Here is a 20,088-nt window from a genome sequence, read left to right on the forward strand (position 1 = left end):
TTCTAAATCCTTATTTGACTATACCTTAAGATTTTTCATTTTTTTTTGGAAAAACACTGAAAAGTATTTTTTGAACAATCACCCCTACGTTCCAAGCCAATACTTATTTAGAGTACTTCTATGACCGATTAACATTTTTAAAATTTTTACACTAAGCATAATTAGACGTGGGTGTATTATAAGGGTAATGCTAGAAATAGGTCTCACCGTCCACAATACGAAGATGGGTGCTAACATATAAGGGCTCGTTTAGAAGTACATTTAAAATGATTAAAATCGTTTTTGATAAAAATGTTTATAAAACTATTCCTTAGTAAAAATCCAAATGTATATTGGAAAAACACTTAAGTGTTTTCTGTAAGAAATATATATATCTATCTGATATTTTTTTTTAAAAAGTACATAAAAATGCCTTTGAAAATCAAAACTAATTTCATTAAAAGCGTTTTCAATTATTTAAAAAATTGCTTTTCAAACAAGTCATAAAATATGATCCATAATAAATAAAACTACTTTTAACCAATGGAGGCCGCAGGTAATTACCAATTAGGTATGAATAGAGATTATAAAAAAAAAGAAAAAATGAAAAAGGAAATAGTATAGGAGATGAAAGCGAGAAAGTGCTTTTTGAAAAGCAATATTTTAGTAGCAATGACCAGTTGGGGTGCGTAGGAAGGAAAGGAAAAGAAACAGAAACGAAGAAGAAAGAAAGAAAGAGAGAAGAAGAAAAACGAAAAACAGAAATTGAAAGAAAAAAGAAACGAAATGAATTGAAAGCGGCAAAAAATATAGATGATACAAAAGAGAAGAAGAAGTGTTGATGCAGTTGCAACCGGCGGTGGTGTTAGCGGTGGAAGAAGCGGAGAAGAAAGCGGAGGAAGAAGAAGAAGTGAGAGAGAGGCAAATGCTTTTCTTGAGATGCGAGTCGATTCCGGCAGAAAGGGAACCTTCTCCGTACTCCTCATTTTCGTCCCTTTGATCCTCATTCTTCCCAGCATTTAATTTCTTCAATCTCTCTCTCTCCTCTTTTTTCTCTCTCTACATACGTACTTCTGGTTCTTCATCTGCTTTTGCTTTACTCATACGTATTCTGCTCTTCGTCTCGTTCTATGCTGCCGTTTGCTTCCATGTCTCTTGGATTTCTCATGATTTCTCATTCTGCTTGGACTGGGCGGACTTGGAGCTTCTCCGATTGAATCGCCCTGATATGCTGCAATCGATCGCCGGATGCATTCTTGAGGACTCTGGAATCGGTTAGGGTTTCTTTACTGCTTTAAGTTTCTTCGAGTTTGTTGCTGCTGCTGCTGCTTAAGTTTTAAGCACTTTCATTGGTGATATTATTTTGGTTGTAAATACTGTCAGATTTTGTGCATCCTGAGCCGTCTGATTTCCTCCCGTGATATTGTTTTGTGTGATTCTTGGAGGAGGAGAGGAGGAGCATTTGCTTTCTGTTTTCATTCCAAATTTTTGAAAAAAGAGGAAACAGGAAACAAGGAAAACAAAATCATATAAAAGAAAGAAAAAAAAATACATCTTTAATTCCAATTCACCCACCATTTTTATTGTGGGGGATTTTATTTATATTTGTTGATTATACTGAAATTTAGACTAAGTAAAAGAATTTAGCTTTGAGGAGGAGGAGGAGGAGGAGGAGGAGGAGGAGGAAGAGCTGCTGCTTCCTTGTTATTTGTTGGGTTGTTGCCATTCTATGGGAATACCTGATCGTTCACTACTAGATCTAATAGACAAAGTTAGGTCCTGGATATCTGGAGGAGCAAGCGATTCACGGTGTTTGTCTAGCGTGTTTGATATATAGTAACGGTTGCAAGATGTGTTGTGATTGCAATACAAACACCACCGGTATTGGTTCTAGATATCACTGTCAGAGCTGTGGCAGATGGATTTGTGGAAAGTGTATTCAGGGCTCTGAGTGGGATAGCATCAAGAGCAATGATGAGGTTGGAGGGAGTACTATTAAGTTCTGCAAGTTTTGTTCTTTAGCTAGATTAAGGAAGGAAGGTGGAAGGAATAATAGTGAGAAAGTGCATCCGTCTGCCTCTCCCCGAGATAGCCCTGAACCAGCATCACCCTGTTGTAGTGCTGAAACAGTCAAGTGTTCTGTGGATAATGATGAATCTATTCACAGTGATCATTTCTCAAAGATTTTGGAAGCCCATGATTGCAGTTATTCTCCCCATGCTGTGAGGAGTATGACCTCGCTTAGTTCTCACCCATCTCCAATATCCATTCGTCACTCTATTAGCAGGTATGCTTTCATTCAGATTGCAGGTTGTGCATCATGATGCATTTTTATATAATATTTTTTAATTGGATTTCTTGCCTATAACTAATCTCTTCACCTGCTATACTATTCAAATTTTAAATATATCTTTTTCATTTGATGTCAAAATATCCTTTCATTAATTCTCTGTTTTGTGATGTAGGAGTGACGAAGAGGAGGCAGAGGATTCTGGAAAGAACTTTTGCAGTCCTTTAAGTGAATATTGTGATGACAATTCGGACATAGATTTAAGTAGTGTTAGTTCTAGAAAAGAGTTTTTCAGGTCAAGGTCACTGGGATCCCATCATTTTGATTGCCCGTCTAGAATTTATTATACTTATAGTAGAGTTGGGCATTCTGTACTGCAGGGGCAGGAGGGAATCCCTGTGTCTCAGACTGATGGTCCCCTTGGTCAACAGACTAAGGCTGTTTTAAAAAGGCCTGAGAGAGGGAGCGAGGATCCAGATATTACTGATGATTGCTCTGATGACGCGTCAGTTATCTGTAGTCAATATGAGAAGTCACAGAGGCCACTGGATTTTGAAAACAATGGTCTCATCTGGTATCCCCCTCCGCCTGATGATGAGAATGATGATGCAGAGTGTAATATCTTTTCTTATGATGATGAAGATGATGATATTGGAGATTCCGGTGCAGTTTTTTCATCAAGCAGTAGCCTTTCGAGCATGTTTCCTGCAAAGGAGAAACAGAATGAGGGTAACAAGGAACCACTTAGAGCTGTGGTACAGGGGCATTTTAGAGCTCTTGTATCACAACTGTTACAAGGTGAGGGTTTCATGGATAAAGGGGATGGAGATGAGGACTGGCTTGACATAGTTACAAAAATTGCATGGCAAGCGGCAAATTTTGTTAAACCGGATACAAGCAGAGGAGGCAGTATGGATCCTGGTGATTATGTGAAAGTTAAATGTATTGCATCAGGAAGTCCAAGTGACAGGTATATTTTCCTTGAAATTTTATTTGACGTTTTGCATATCTCTGTGCTAGTGACAGGTTTATATCTTTAATTAAAACATTTTGGATTTGTGCAGTACGCTTATAAAAGGAGTAGTTTGTACAAAGAATATAAAGCATAAGCGCATGACCTCACAGTACAAAAATCCTAGATTACTTATTTTAGGGGGAGCACTTGAGTATCAGAAAATTCCAAACAAGTTGGCGTCTTTCGACACATTACTGCATCAGGTTTGTTTTTCTCCTTTCCAATTCAACAGTTCTCTCTCTCTCTCTCTCTCTCTCTCTCTCTCTCAGAGAATTGATGACAATTTTTTGTAACATTAAATTCCTTATAACTGATGTATTTCTTACTTTTTTTTGGACAGGAAAACAATCATCTTAGGATGATTATCTCAAAGATAGAGGCTCATCGCCCCAATGTTCTGCTGGTAGAAAAAAGTGTATCTTCGTATGCTCAAGACTACCTGCTGGAAAAGGAAATATCGTTAGTATTGAATGTTAAAAGGCCATTACTGGAGCGTATAGCACAATGTACTGGTGCACTTATTACTCCATCAATTGACGATATCCCTAAGACTCGTTTGGGGCATTGTGAGCTGTTCCGGTTAGAAAAAATTTCTGAACAGCATGAGCCAGCCAATCAGTTTAACAAGAAACCAGTGAAAACCCTGATGTTTTTTGAAGGGTGTCCAAGGCGTCTTTGCTGCACAGTAATGTTTTCCATATACATCATTTTGTTATTTCTTTTACAGTCCGAGTTTCTGCTGTTTGTTTAATTGTGCTCATTGCAATTTATTCATAATCTACATTCTGATAAAGCATAAAAGGTTTTTAGAGCCTGGTGGGGTGATCTCTTATCTTGTCAGTTTCTGTTGTAGGTTCTGCTGAAGGGTGCTTGTGTTGAAGAACTAAAGAAGATCAAGCATGTTGTCCAGTATGCAGTGTTTGCAGCTTACCATTTATCCCTTGAAACTTCCTTCCTTGCTGATGAGGGTGCTACTCTGCCGAAGACGACTCTGAGACACCCAGTTACTATACCAGACAGGACAACAGCTGATGCAAATTCAGTAATCCCTAATTCCCATGCTTTGAGCAATTCCCAGGCTGTACCTTTTACTTCTGTTGAAGATGATAATATTTTGGGTCTGAAGCCGGAAATTGAAGGATTAGAGTCTTTGCCTGGGCATCTTTATCATGGACTTGATTTTCCTGTGTCTAATGGTGACTTTGTGATTGGAATTACATCTTCTGATGCTTATACTGATGATATAGGAAATAATGTGATTTTGGGATCCTCATATCAATACAAGGATATAAATGGGGTCACAGTCCATTCTTCTGAAACAAAAGACCTTTCCCAACCAGAGTTGCAAGAAAACTTGCCTCATGACTGGAGTCAACACGAGGATAATGAGTTGACAAACTCTGAAAGGATTGATCACAATCAAGTTTCAAGTGAGTACTTCTCTTCTGCTGACACTCATCAGAGCATATTGGTATCCTTTTCAAGCTATTGTGTACTGAAGGGAACTGTTTGTGAACGCTCCCGACTTCTGCGCATAAAATTCTATGGTTGCTTTGATAAGCCACTGGGCAGATATCTTCGTGATGACCTATTTGATCAGGTGATTCGTTGTAACTTTACTGCATCCCTCCTTAATTTGTTTTGCTGATTATGAAATGGAATTAAAGTTAATAATAAGGTTTGTAATTGGCAGACATCTTCCTGTCGGACTTGTAAAGAGACAGCTGAGTCTCATCTTCTATGTTACACCCATCAGCAAGGAAACCTTACCATTAATGTTAGACGCCTTCCTTCACTAAAGCTACCTGGGGAGAGAGATGGTAAAATATGGATGTGGCACCGGTGTCTAAGGTGTGCCCATATTAATGGAGTTCCACCAGCAACACGTAGAGTAGTCATGTCAGATGCTGCATGGGGGCTTTCTTTTGGAAAGTTCTTGGAACTGAGCTTTTCAAATCATGCAACTGCAAATCGTGTTGCTACTTGTGGCCATTCATTACAACGGGATTGTCTCCGTTACTATGGGTAAGTACTAATAGATTTGGAGTGTTATTACTTTTAGTGTACTAAATGATCTTATTTTGAAAAAATGACTTGTATTACAGGTTTGGAAGCATGGTTGCGTTCTTCCGATATGCCGCAATTGATATTCTTTCTGTCCATTTGCCACCTTCAGTGCTTGAATTCAATGGCCAAGTCCAACCAGAGTGGATAAGAAAAGAGGCAACAGATTTAAGAATTTTAATCTAATTCTTGAATAAACTCTTGATGGGTGGTGAATGACGAACAAGTTTTGTAACTGCTGGTTATGAGATTTCAATTCTAATAACCTGGATTGTTTTGCAGCTTATGGGAAAAATGGAAACCATATATGCAGAGATATCTGATGTACTCGACTTCATGGAGGAGAAAAATAGATCTTTTGGATGTGAAATGTCAGGTACAATTGAGTTACAGCACCACATCTTGGAGCTGAAAGATCTGCTTAAGAAGGAAAGAAATTACTACATTGTAAGTGCAAAATTGAGTATCGCATGTGACTATGATTGGTATCACATGTTTCCTGGTCCAGGGTTCATGTTTACCCTTTGTGGAATCTTTGTTTTCCTAATCTAGTCTACTTGCTTTTTCAATAGGGTTTTCTGCAACCTGCTTTTGTGGAGACTTCTGAACCAGGGCAAATGCCTGTTGTAGACGTTCTGGAGCTGAATCGCTTGAGACGTTCTCTTTTAATTGGTTCTCATGTTTGGGATCGCCAGCTTTATTCATTGGACTCACTGCTTAAAAAGACTCCTGTTTCCATGGCTACTGATGGGGATGTATCTTTTGCCCACCTGCAAGAGTTGATAAGTGATCCATCTGGTAAGGATGGCAGTCTTGACTATGGCTATGAGGATCATGTGTCTGAGTCTTCAAAATTCCAAGTGCCTCCTGGCAATGATCTACCAACAGATAAAGAACCTATTGTACCACCACTCGAACCTTCTGAAGACGTATCACACCATTATAGCCGAGAGGACGAGATGCATTCCGATAAGGAAATTGTTAATAAGACATCCTGCAAGGGCTTGTCCTCCCTTAAATCTACACTGTCTGAGAGAATAGATTCTGCATGGACTGGGACTGATCAACTTCTGGTGAAAGCTCAACCACTTGGTACATCATATTTGACCGAAGTTCAAGCTCGTGCTTTCAAGCATACTGGTCAAAATGATGATCCCCCTCTTAGGAGGCTAATGTCGCCAGTGAGAGTTCAGTCTTTTGATTCTGCCCTAAGATTCCGAGACAGGATTAGGAAGGGATTGCCCCCTTCTTCATTGCATTTGTCGACGCTTAGATCATTCCATGCTTATGGAGATTACAGGAGTATGGTGAGAGATCCTGTTTCTAGTGTAAGAAGGGCTCTTTCCCAGGCATTGCCACACGAGGCACAAAAGTTGGATTCAATACTCAATTCCACACCCTCATTTGTCTCCTCTGCATCTCAAATAGCTGATGGGGTTCGGTTGCTGCTTTCCCAGACAAGCAGCAATGACATAGTCGTTGGTGTTTATGATAGCGAACCCACTAGCATAATCTCATATGCCCTTAGTTCCAAGGATTATGAGGACTGGGTTGCTGATAATTTGAACGAGCGTCAGGCAGGCTGGAGTATTCATGAAAGCTTTAAAGAAGATTCTGCAGCTTCTATCTTTGCACCCTGGCAGTCTTTTGGCTCTATGGACTTGGATTACATCCATTATGGAAATTATGGATCTGAAGATACTTCAGGTTCCATGGGCAACCTGTTTGCAGATGCCAAAAGATCTCCACATTTGAGGATATCTTTCGGGGACGAGTCCTCAAATGGGGTAGGAAAAGTGAGATTTTCTGTGACTTGTTATTTTGCAAAGCAGTTTGACACTCTTAGGAAAAAGTGCTGCCCCAGTGAAGTGGATTTTGTACGATCTTTGAGCCGCTGCCAGAGGTGGAGTGCACAAGGGGGAAAGAGCAATGTATATTTTGCTAAATCTCTGGATGATAGATTCATCATAAAACAAGTCACAAAGACGGAATTGGAATCCTTTCAGGAATATGCACCTGAGTATTTTAATTATTTGACAGATTCCCTTAACTCAGGAAGTCCAACTTGTCTTGCCAAGGTTCTTGGTATATATCAGGTAAGGCTTCTTCTCTGATTCTTTATTTTTATATATTTTTTACTTTGTTTCATTGTTATGTTATGTCTGTGCGGGTCAGTAGTGAGCAGTAGCTTAAATATTCGTGTGATCTTATTATACTGGTGTATTGGCAGGTCACTGTTAAACAGCTGAAAGGTGGGAAGGAAACTAAAATGGATTTGATGGTGATGGAGAACCTTTTCTTCAAAAGAAACATTTCAAGGGTGTATGATCTCAAGGGGTCTACTCGATCCCGTTATAATTCTGATACAACAGGGGGAGACAAAGTACTGTTAGATATGAATTTGTTGGAATCATTACGTACACAACCCATATTTCTTGGAAGCAAAGCAAAGAGAAGCCTGGAGAGAGCTGTTTGGAATGATACGTCGTTTTTAGCGGTATGCCTTCACCCCCTTCCCCTTTGCTTGCCTTCAGCTTTAGATGTTAATCTCAAGATAGTTAAAACAAATTTTCTTCATGTTGCATCTATTCGATTAAATTTCTTTAGTGACACTTATTTACAAAGTTTATTCGATACTAAACTATTACGAACGTTATAGCTATTAATTTCTGCCAATGCCTCTCCAGTCTGTTGATGTAATGGACTACTCGCTGCTCGTTGGGGTGGACGATGAGCGGAAGGAGCTGGTTTTGGGGATCATAGATTTCATGAGACAATATACATGGGACAAGCATTTGGAGACATGGGTAAAGGCATCCGGAATACTTGGAGGTCCGAAGAATGCTGCTCCGACCATTGTTTCCCCGAAGCAATACAAGAAACGATTCAGGAAGGCGATGACCACTTATTTTCTCACCGTGCCTGATCAATGGTCGTCATGAACTGTTCGTACTTCGCATCGCGCTGCATTTTTTCTCGTTCACAGAAGATGAGTTCACTAATAAGTTTAATAGGGGAATTATTATTTCTGATACAGAGAGAGGAGGGAAACCCCTCCATCTTCGTCTTCTTCTTCCCCTTTCTTTTTGTATATGGGGTAGAGTTAAATTAACCCACATGAGATTTGTTACCGCTGTAATTGTGAAGAGTTGGTAACTCTTCTTATTTTCTGTCAAAGTTACCAACACTGTAGGATTAGCCATGTGATGTAACAGACAAATGTAAATTAAATAGGAAATGGATCATCTCCAGATCTCTTCTTTCTAATTCACCAAATCAAGAAATCTGCGCCGTTGAAAATTGATCAAATGGCTACAAACAGGAGCCCATGTTAAAAGTTATAATAACTTTAGTTGTTGGATCAAATTTCAACAATACGGATTTTCTGATTTGGTGAATTAGGAAGAAAGGATCCGAAGAGAATCCCTTTTCAATTAAATATTTGATCAATGGATTTTCTGTCCACGTGCTTCATCAGTAAAATATCAATTTTTTATTTTTTAGTCTCTTGAATTGTAATGCTCTGAGCACGTGCATCTTTACTTAAAGATTGGTGGATGAAATTCCTTGAGCACATGTGAATTGTGATCTTTGGAAAGTACTTTTCGTATAAAGAAATTCTTTAATATTTTGATGCCAAATTATTCGGCTTGACAAGTTTGCTCGTTACTGCATGTGGTGGTTCAATAACAGTTAATAAGGTGTTGATTTTCATTTACGCGTTTTGAGTTTGAAACATCACTTTTCATAAATTTTTGTAATAATTTTCAACTCTTCTCATCTTTTTAATAATAATAAATTGAAAAAAAAAAAGTTCACTTACTACCGATTGTGAGAAATATGAGATAAGTTCATAAAGATTACGAAGATTATGATTTCACAAAACTGTTCGTGAGTGCAGATATAAGTTAAATCAGTTAGTTAGGACTCAAAGAAACAAGAAGATAAAAAATTTGACTACAATTTATGTATAATTATACAGTATAATTAACTAACTACACATGCTTAAAGATAATCCTCAAATCAAATCCTCAAAAGTGTGGTTGATGGGACTGCGCAGACTGAAGTAGAGTACTAGAGCTACCGGCTACAGGCGCTGCTCATCGCTACTTGTTAAGATCTCTCCTTCATTGGCTGGTCGGAAACTCACTCGTTTCTGCACGATCCAATACAAGAATATTTCAATATATTTCTCTTTCTTAATTATTCTAAAACAATAATTAGACATAAACACTTGTGTACAAATTAGATTATCGTCACTAGTACTATGATTCAGTGTGAAAAGCTTGACTATCTATGCATATTTTCAAAATTGCCCAAACTTTGTAAAATAACTAACACCATGACTTAAACATATTTGGCTACCGTTTTTACCTATCTGTCGGTACGACAATTGAGTAAAAGGGTCAGCAGATGAGATCCCAAATCATGATAGCTTTGTCAGCTGTGGAAATATTTCACTCTGAACATGAAAGGTAGGTGCAAATTAAGGTAAGATTTGGCTTATGCTTGAAATGCATAATGCTAACTAAGTTCTATGGGGAAGGTTGGATAATTGGGTACAACGAGTTCAGCTATATGACATTACTAATTCACGTATTATGATATGGGTGGATAATATGGCTCATGTATAATCGATGTAGAGTATAGTATTGAAACTAATTTCACTATTTATGATTAACAAGTGATCAGTTAATAGTTATAGTATTATGTGCCGGTATGACTGTGAAACCGAAAAACTTATTTATGGGAGGGTTGAGCTTTGAGCTCATACCAAGTCTTAAGGAAGTCGTCCCTTAAATCCAGTACCTAAAATTGACTTAATATTAAAAGTACTCAGTTGGGTGTACCAACATTTCTATGCGTTAGGTTCACGCAACCAACCTAAACCAGAAATGTCAAACAGCACCACTCAACATGGCACAAAAACAGGATCTATGTCTCTAAGAAACCCTACCTGAATCCGATCACGCCCCTTGATTCCTTGCGACCCAAGCAATCTTCCTCCATCCTTCCAATGCATTTGCGGGTTCAAACTCAAACCTTGATCATTGCCCTTCACGTTGTTGGTGTTCACCATGCAAAGATCCATAATCTGCTGAGCTGCCTCCCCGTCGTCTCTACTTTGCCGCATCAATTTCTCCACATCTTCCCTCGGAAGCCTCATCCTCACGCGCACCGCCCCATTCGCCTCCTCCTCGGGCACAATGCTTGCTGTCGATGCCGATGATTTCATAACCGAAAGGCCCGAAACCGACCTCCGAGAGAGCATTAGGCTCTCGAGCCTGTCCTTAGCACTCATGTTTATTCCCGATCGAACCCTTCTCTGAAAAGTCTCTTTTTTCACATCAACCTTTGGCAACTCCACGAGAAAATACAACCTGTTAGGCTCAAGCTGTTCGTAGGGTTCCAACGGCTTTGCCCGAACCCCGAAATGCTTCACCTCCGATGATTTTAGCAAAACATGACCTGGGAAATCCTTGACAACCTCACCAGCTTGCACTGGTGTCTTCAACTTGAATGCCTCTCCATTAACTTGCATAACTTTTGCACGTTTTTTGCCTCCCAAGCTGTTTCCCATAGCTATAGCTCACTGACCAATTAATTTTGGATTCTGTTTCTGGTATGATATATATTCGGATTCTCTGAACAAGAAAGCTTGTTTTTTTATATTTGGATCGATAACTAATGTTTTGAATTGGCCTTTTATCATATGCCAAAAGGCTAAAGCTCTCACGATGGTGGGAACAAGAAAGAGACGTCGTTTTAAGGGTAGTAGTTGTTGTAAAACGACTAATTTTAGGGTTTTGACTTTTTTATTGGTCAATAACTTTAGGATTTTGACTATGGCATAAAGTACGTATAGTTTCACTTTCGATCCTAAATTTCTAATTTTTTTTTAGCATATCAATATTTTCATATTAAGAGGAGAGGAAGTTTAGCTAAGTCACACAATGGACAACCTAATTTGGTATTTAATTCGCCAACTATGAGATTCGAACCTAATATCGTTCACTTTCAAGTGAAAAAGAATATCATCAGACCATAGTATTGAGTTGATTAATTATCATCCTTGGAGTTTATGCTTTTTAGATATAATTTCAACGACCTTATATTCCAAATTTTAGAAGATAATGTTGGCCAAAAATTGTGATGTGTGGAACAAAGGTGATTGCATAATCATATTTTGTTCTTATTTCCAAAGGTAAACAGTACACGACAATGTGATCATGTGAAAAGTTGATCACGGAAAATCGTGTTAGGAAAACGTGATTTCATCACCATCGGACTATAATCCTTGATTAAGCTCGTGATTTGTTTTTGTCAAATTAACGAAGTCATTAGAAACTAAAACATTTCTACTAATCATGTGTAGAAATACGAATTCATCAAAATTATAAAAGCAACAATCGAAAAAGTAAAAATTAAAGCGAACTTACCACAAACAACTGAAATATCCATATTATCACCTAAAACTAGCCTAATCCGTAATAAGATCATGCAACCTAGAACAAAAAAAAAACACGAAATTAAACGATACGCCTAAATCATGACTAGCACTGGGAACCAATCCTGGCTCCAATAGAACTCACCACATCTAACAATGAACTTGTTGGGTAGATCAGGAGATCAGTAATCAGTGATTAAACTCATTTGCGTGATGTGGCCTAGTAGTCTAATACCGAGTCCAAAATGATGGTCCATTCATCAACTTGGAAGCAATCAGTAATCTCCAACAAGTTTTCTACGACGAGGAAATGTTGAAACTCCACTCCACTGACTCAGAAAGCTAATCTTCCTGCAGCTTCGTATATATCTGATTGCATGCGGTTTCTTTTCTAATTCAAATTCCACATGCAGAAAGGTTGCTACGTACGTACGTATTTCAACTGCCATTATCCATCAGATTTGGAATTTGGAAATAATCACGCAATTATAAATGTAGGAAAGAAAAATGCCTGGAAATGTAGAACATGGGAAAATTAAGCTACATTGACAAGTCAAGCTTCAAGGGAGCATATGCCTTCTTTCTGTTCATAGTTTTAATATAATTGGTCCGAGGCTTCTGTTCTATATATCCATATATTTTTGAAATTTGCAGTTAACTTATCATTACAAACCCCTTATTATTAAAAATAACAATAAAAGAATAATTGTCGGCAGAAGGCAGAATTTTTTTTTCCTTTTTATTAGAATGGACCAAGCCCAACAATGCTTTATGGTAAAAAATGTTGAACGGTCAAGCATCAACGCATGCAAAAATGAGTGTGGCATAGATGAGAATGCTTCGTTTTTTGGTTTGTGGGCCATGAGAAAGGACATGATTAAGAACGAGGTAAATTAAGAGTAACCGCAATTAAGGATAAGGCGAGAAAAAATCCGTTAAGGTGGTTTAAGCATGTGAAACGAAGACCTACATATGCTCTGGTTAGAAAATGCAATTACAAGACAGAGGCTAAAGGGAAAAAGGGTACATAAAGACCAAGGAAAACTTGGATTTAGACTTCAAAAAAAGACATGAAGTATTTGTTGTATTTGAATGAAACATAAAGCTTAGGTAGGAACTGAACACCTTCACTACTTTGTACATGTTTAATATACATATTAATTTTAAAAAAAAAGTTATTAGCTCTCGCATCAGTCTAAAATAGTCATCTGTCGCTATTCCCTCTCTTAATTTTCGATTGAAGAAAAACTTAAGAAAAGGACAGATTAACAATGGTTAAGTGTTAAGAACAATTTTCTTTTAAAAGTTATGAATTTAGACCGACCGAAACAAGAAGACCAAAAAGGAAAAGTAGAGAGTAGAAAAGTCACGTAACTGTTGGATTTTCGTTTTTGTAATGTAGCGATTGGTATTGTTTTCGCGGCACAAAGTGGACTAGTTTGGTCACATTGATTCATGTTTGATCTCATGCCTTATAGTTCATACCGGATTAATCGACCAAAAGGTGCTAAAATACAATTTTAGTAAGAAAAAAAAAATGAAATTTTAACGAAATACTTTCGATACTGTTGACTTCTAACGAAAAACTACATTTCTATATTTCCTTGGTACTATTTACTATATCTTTATTTGTCATTTTTCATTAAAACTAAAGTTTTTTTTTTTTTGAACTTTTTGTTAGTTTTCCTAAAAAAAAGAAGGAAAACTAATGAAAATGACTTGAAAACTTTGAGTTTTAATGATAAGGAAAAAATAAAGGGTAAAGTGAATAGTATCATAATTCATTTTTTAGTGTAAAAATGTGATTTTTCGTTAAAGTGAATAATATCGAAAATTTTTCGTTAAAAAAAAAAAAAAAAAAAGGGTTGTGGTCCATCTAATAAAAGTGCTTTATGACTTCCAAGAACCACTGCTCTAACCAACCATCCGTCCACAACAAGGCAACGAAGAAAACTAGGGATTCGGCTAATATAAAATGTGTGTTCGTTGATTTGTTGTTTTGTGGAGGTTAATTTGTTGTCTTCCGAGAGATTAAGGCAAAGAGAATTTTCGAGATGTCAATTTTTAAATGGAATGTTATACGATTAAATTTGAAGGTAAAAAAACTCTAGTTAATATGTTAATCTTACGTAAATTGATATCATAATTTTTTTGCTGTAAATTTTGACATATGAAAAAATGTGATGTTTTTTAATTTTCTAATTGTTTTGTTGTGTGGGTTTCGTTATTGCACCAATTATAAATCATGAAAATTTGTTTTAATTGATTTCTTTTTAAAAATGGGTACTACAATATTGTTATAACAAACAAAAAATATAGTGGAGGAAGAGAAAATATGACATTGCCACATCAACCATCAAATTAACATTTGATATTTATCTTTTTTTTATTTACTAATTTTTTTACTATTATTAGAGGAAGAATGAGAGTTCGAAACTATTATAATAATTTAGTACGCTTAATTGGATTAATGGTCCATGTCGATATAGGGTAGTTAGAAGATAGCCCTTGTGGTAAAAATTAGGATTTAAGCCCAAGTTTGTTAGGATTTAAGCTCAAAAGTGAAAATTTCGTCAACACTTCATTAATTGTTAGCACATGAGGCTCACATATGAAGCTAAAAAGATAAAGCTAGCTCACATGCAAGCCTCACGTGCTAACAATTAACGGAGAATTCTGTTTTAGCCTCATACGTGTAGTTCATGTCCTAATAATTAACAGAGCATTGATTTTTGAATTTTTGGCCTAAATCGTAACAAACTTTACTAGTGGGGTTTAAATCCTATTTTTTTTTTTTTTACTACATGGGGATTATTTTCCGATTACTCTATCGCCACGAGGACTTAGTGTAATTAGGCCAAGGAAATTTTGAAACCGGATGCATGGGTAAAATCCCAACGCTTTATTCACTAGAATATTTGACCACATGCAACATTTGACATTTATTTTTTGACATCTCTATTGGAGATGTTCTAAGAGAGCCAATTGCTTTTAAAGAGCTAGAAAATCTTTATTAGAACAAACTTACAACGTCATTTGTACCGTTATTTTGACACTTGTGAGCTACATTATAGATAGGGTTATGCTATCGACACATCATTTTTACCTTTCATACACCCTTTTAAATTTTCAACTATTAGATCGAATAAACTGAAAATGATCAAAGATTCAAAGGACAAGAAACAAAGAGTGTGTGGATACTGGATAGCATCACTACATAAATAACTTGGAAAAGCACGCTGCCCTGTTGAATATTTTCTCATACATGCATCGATCATCAGTATCGAATATCTCTAGACAATTAGGAGTTCAAATTTTATGGTCGAACTGGAAAGCAAGTGTTTCAGTAAGTAAAGAATGTTACAGCAAACAATGCATCAAATGTTACATTTTACACAAATATTAAAGAAGAAAAGAAACAAATAAATATACAAAGCATTGAGGTCGCTTATTCGTCTCAAGCTCGTATTCTCAGTTTCACACCACAAATGGAATATAGTGGAACGAACAATCATTGAGAAACCAAAAAAAATTAGAGGAATCAAACAAATGGGAAATTATTGGCAGAACAATTAGTACACCCTGTGCCTGTTATAGCTGCTGTACTTTTTGAAGATGCTCCAACAACGAAGTTGCCTTCCGTTTGGCCCTCACCGTGCCGCTCCTAACGAGCTCTGTCAAGGGTATCACCGCACCAAGCCTACTTATGCAGGCGAGGCTCTCCTTGTCTCTCTTGCACAAGGCAAGTAAAATGGCAGCTGCGTTCTCTTTGTTACGAGGCAGACCTCTTCGCAAAAGGTCTATCAAAACAGGTATGGTGCCTGCCTTTACAATGGCGACTTTTGCCTCTTGGTGGTTAGCAAGAACTGACATGATAGTCAGTGCTTCATCGACCATGCTCGAATCAGTTAGCATCTTGAGTAAGGCTGTGACTATCCCCGCACGGATAGCCCTGCCTTTGTTGCCCTGATAAATGCACAAATTGAACAATGCCGTTGAAGCATCCTTCTTCCCTCTGGTGCTCCCATTTTGAAGCAACTCTACCAATGCAGGAATTGCCCCGGATGCTCCGATTATTATCTTGTTCTCATCAACAAGTGACAAACTAAAAAGGGTTGCTGCTGCATTCTCTTTTGTTTCCATGCTTCCGGCTCTGAGGACTTGGACAATGGAAGGAACAGCACCGGCAAGCATTATAAGCCCCTTGTTATTGTCATATATTGAGAGGTTGAGAACGGAAGTTACTGCATTCTCTTGTGTTAGTCCATCTTCTGATGTTAATAGGTTGACCAGAACTGGTATGGCACCTGCTTCCGCAATTAGTATTCTGTTATCAGTGTTTCTTTTGGACAGCGATCGAATCTCAGCTACAGCAGCTCTGCGCTCCTCAATTGATCGACTGGAGAGCTTGCGAACCAAGGCTTGGAACGTCGCTATGTCCCCAGTAATGTCACGGAATGATCCATCACTCTTCTTAATCTTCCCGGCAGGCTGCTCTATATTGTTGTTAATACACCACTGAGCAATCAAACTTCTCAAAACATAGTTCGGAGTTAGTGTCAAATTCAGCAGCTTTTGCTGAGTTTTCGGACATGTTGTGTTCCCACAATCCACCCATCTCTGTATGTAAGATCTCTCATACGTCTACAAACACATATCGCAAACATAGTATCATATTTTAGGCATCAAACCATGAAAAGGAAAACCCCGGAATTCAGATGAACGAAAAACAAGACAAGACGAATAAAAGATAGCATTTTTAGCATACATACCTGACCTGTGGCCACAATAACAGGATCCCTCATGAGTTCCAAAGATATTGGGCAAATAAAATCGTCAGGAATTGCAGATGAATTGGCATCGGGCTTCTTGATGTTGTCATGATCGTCGACATGGATGTCATCAGCAGAGTCAGCAGCACGAAAGGCTTCGATATTACGAATCACCATCTCGTCAGTAGAATCAGCACTAAAGCTTCTGGGAATATTGCCAATCGTCTTTGCATTGTTCTCTACATACACCCATTTTCCAGACTCCACCAGAGACTGGGAGAGGCAATCAGACGACATCGTTCTACCTTTCATGGAAAACCCATATCTTTCTATCGCTCTTCTCAACTGGGCTCTAACCAATTCAACCTAAACTTCGCCAGGAAATTAAAAAAAAAAAAAAATCATTTTATTATAAAATTATACTAATTAATGGGTTATTAACTTGATGATAATTAAGTATGGTGAAAAACATGAGCAACATAGTAGACATTGACAGGCTTAAGTCAGTTACCTGTTCTTCAACTTCCTCGGAGATGTCGAACTGGTCGTACGGTATGTCGCCCAAAGCCTTCTCCAATTTCCACGTCACGCATTGGAACTGGAAGCTTATCTTCTTGCTCGCTTCGTCCTTTTAATTATATAATAAAAAGATCGAAACTTTAATTCAAAAAAAATTAAATCAACAAAATTTTGGGAAAAATTATGAACTTAAAGAGAGAGAAAATGTACATTGTGATTGGCGGGGACCGGGGGAGGGGCAAAATTGGAAGTGAAGTTGGCGGCAAGCAAAACGAGGCGCTTGGCGGCCTGGAGGGCGACCACCAGATCAGACACCCAGGATTCCATCGGACCCGAATTCGTGGAAGAAGTCGACGCATCCAACGGTCCAAATTCGCGGCCTTTAAGCACCCTTATCTCTTCGAACAAATGCGTCATCAGGGCGATCCGCCTGACCAGATCGGTGCAGTCCTTCTTAAACATGCCTGTAACGCCGCCGCCGAACTTGCTCGCACCAACGACGTCGTTGAGTAATTGCAGTAGCTCCGATGTACGGTCGACGCCGCCGGCTACTGCTCCGGCCATTGGGTCCTTCTGTTTTCTATCTATCTCTGGGATTGTTGTTTGGCTTTAGGATGGTTCTGCGTCTAAAAGCAGGACATGAACAAAGTAGGTGGTGGGATCGAAATGGCTGGCGGTCATGGGATTAAGGATCTAATCAGAAAAATTTAGAGAGAGAGAGAGAAATTGGAATGAATTTAGGAAGGAGAGATATAAGAGAGTGAGTGAAGAAAGCGAGAATCTCGGTGAGGAAAAAGTGTTGAACGGAGGGGGCAAAGAAAACGAGAGGATACAGTTGGCGTTTCCAATTAAATATTGGGCATTTGAGGCTTAATGTTATTCTTTTAACAATTCCATAAAACAAAACTGCAAATTACATTGTTTAATGGCAGCATATCTGTGACACATTTTTTTTTTTTTTAACAAACGTTTTTATGGAGCTTAATCTGTAACATATTTTTTGAATTGTGTATCTTTTAAAACATTGTTGATAAATCATTTTTGCAAAATAATTTAGACATTCATTTGTAGTAAAGAAAATGGACGAATACAATTATACTAAGAAACTCTAAACTCGTAATCCAACGATTATATGGTTTCATATTTGGGTTTTTTGTTAGACATGATCTTTGAAGTGAGAATTAAAAGATAGACGTTTCGGGTCGCTAAAATACATTACAAAATTGGCCACATTTTAGTGGTTTGAGTTAAGAAGAGAAATGATTTTCGCACCCGTTTTAGTTTCTGAAATCTATTTTTATTTACGGTTATCACATTAAATAAAATAAACATATCAATGAGCAAGATTAAACACGAGTGTAAGAAGCTAAAAATGATTATATACAATACATTAATATATAATGAATGGACTCCTCCTCTATTAGTAGAGTTAGTGATATATTTATTTTCATTTAGTCGAAGGGGGTTTAGAGCTCAACATGCTAAGACGTGGATGACGGTATATTTGTGAAGTTGAGACCTAATTAAATAAACAAAACACTCCTCCCCTTTGTTCTTGCCACCATTTTTCCTTCTTGACACAAATAAAAAAAAGGGGGCCTCCTGTTCGTCGCAAGGCTGTAAAAGTCTCTCATTTTTTAATTTTTTTTTTCCGCGTTATCTTATCCCCTGTCATCTGCATTATTGTTTATGGATTTAAACAAGTATGAGATTAAATCCTTAATTCAATCATTAACAAAGCAATGATTTAATCAAGTATGACGTACCTTTTCAACGTGTTTATGGAATTATCCTTTCACCAGAAAAAAAAAAAAAAAAAAAAAAAGTATGAACACTTCAAATTATAAGAGGTTTGCGCTCGGGCTTTTCTTGTTGTCCGAAGGTTTACTTTTAATTTATTATTATTGTAACACCGTGATTAGAGGCCCCTAATTGCGGATAGCTGATAATAATAATATAATTAATTAATAATAGTAGAAGGTTTGTTGCTAGGGTTGTCAATGCAATAAAACCGTCGATTAGCTCAAGCCCTACCCCTAATCCCTATGGTTATAAAGCAATAAAAACGGCTTGATTCATGCAGTCCAAATATAAAAATTTGACATTAGCTTTCTTCACGATGAATTTCTCGTCCATTAATTTCGAAAAATATGTAAAAGTAAAACCTATTAAAATTTATAATTAATTAATATTAGAAAACGTATCATATATAAACCATAGATTAATGCCGTTTATTGTCGGTGTAATATCACTAGGGTTCTTGTGACATCCTACATCGCCCAGGGGAGTGATCCTTATATGTATATTCTCATCTCTACCTAGCGCGAGAATTGTCACATCCCGGCCCTGGGCGGATCACTTCCTGGGCCGGGATGTGACAGTTCTAATGTTAATTCAGAATTTGTAACGATCGAGTTCTTTTGAGCCTATATATTTCCATTGATTTTTCATAAAATTTTCGTTTTTTACAGTTCAATGAATTTGTGATCTTGTCTAATGTAAGAAAGTCAAATGCTAAGTTGGGTTGACCTTGACAACATTGAGCTGTTGCCGACTGATTTAATTAGCTTAATTTGCTTAAAATATAAAAGAAGTAACTAGAAATTTGCTTAAAATATTCCTTTTGTAAATAATCATCTCCTTTAATTAAATATTAGTATTTCAACAGATCATTCGATTGGAAAGGAGGGGTTTTTCCTTAATCTTTATTTTGTATGGATTCCTTAATTTAACCAACGAATGACGTGCAGCCACATGGACCGCTTCATTAGAAGAGAACATGCTGCCAAGTGCCAAGCGACATATTGACAGCATTGCTAAATAATCTCATCAAGAACATGAAAGCAAAATAATACTTACTAATGGTAATTGCGGCTCTACTTAATTAAGGTTAAAGGATTGGACATATTAGAAGTCTATATGCATGGAAGGGACTTGTGATTAACCATTCATCCATGCTTTAAGCCAATATTAGAGTTTTGATTTCTTGTATTAACTTATT

The 20,088-nt window shown here is 37.4% G+C and overlaps 3 protein-coding genes across 3 annotated transcripts; 1 reads left to right on the forward strand and 2 right to left on the reverse strand.

Annotated features, from left to right (window-relative positions):
- Positions 1-653: 653 nt before the first annotated feature.
- LOC137731063 (putative 1-phosphatidylinositol-3-phosphate 5-kinase FAB1C) lies at positions 654-8,817 on the forward strand. The gene is given in 12 exon segments (XM_068470133.1): positions 654-1,812; positions 1,814-2,266; positions 2,445-3,239; positions 3,334-3,487; positions 3,625-3,969; positions 4,138-4,884; positions 4,978-5,309; positions 5,390-5,514; positions 5,629-5,795; positions 5,921-7,444; positions 7,579-7,845; positions 8,036-8,817. Coding segments are annotated over 12 exon segments (5,268 nt in total). The 5' UTR covers positions 654-1,708; the 3' UTR covers positions 8,291-8,817.
- A 1,443-nt stretch (positions 8,818-10,260) lies between these two features.
- Positions 10,261-10,981, reverse strand: LOC137731233 (uncharacterized protein At1g66480-like). The gene has a single exon (XM_068470335.1). It carries the CDS (start codon positions 10,927-10,929, stop codon positions 10,261-10,263), a length of 669 nt encoding a protein of 222 aa, XP_068326436.1. The 5' UTR covers positions 10,930-10,981.
- A 4,188-nt stretch (positions 10,982-15,169) lies between these two features.
- On the reverse strand, positions 15,170-17,915 carry LOC137731639 (U-box domain-containing protein 11-like). The gene is made up of 4 exons (XM_068470809.1): positions 17,298-17,915; positions 17,080-17,196; positions 16,569-16,934; positions 15,170-16,440 (listed from the first exon to the last, which is right to left on the reverse strand). The coding sequence occupies exons 1-4, from the start codon at positions 17,649-17,651 to the stop codon at positions 15,388-15,390; spliced, it is 1,890 nt and encodes a 629-aa protein (XP_068326910.1). The 5' UTR covers positions 17,652-17,915; the 3' UTR covers positions 15,170-15,387.
- Positions 17,916-20,088: the final 2,173 nt, after the last annotated feature.

The sequence above is a fragment of the Pyrus communis genome, chromosome 4, assembly GCF_963583255.1.
Source record: "Pyrus communis chromosome 4, drPyrComm1.1, whole genome shotgun sequence".
In the NCBI taxonomy this organism is placed as follows: Eukaryota; Viridiplantae; Streptophyta; class Magnoliopsida; order Rosales; family Rosaceae; genus Pyrus; species Pyrus communis.

Bases quoted from the DNA above. Each gene is read 5' to 3' on its own strand.
- LOC137731233 (XM_068470335.1), bottom strand. From the start codon at position 10,929: ATGGGAAACAGCTTGGGAGGCAAAAAACGTGCAAAAGTTATGCAAGTT.
- LOC137731639 (XM_068470809.1), bottom strand. From the start codon at position 17,651: ATGGCCGGAGCAGTAGCCGGCGGCGTCGACCGTACATCGGAGCTACTG. The intron at 16,935-17,079 runs GTAACTGACTTA...GGCGAAGTTTAG, and splicing joins CCGAGGAAGTTGAAGAACAG to GTTGAATTGGTTAGAGCCCA. The intron at 16,441-16,568 runs GTATGTATGCTA...ATGTGTTTGTAG, and splicing joins TTATTGTGGCCACAGGTCAG to ACGTATGAGAGATCTTACAT.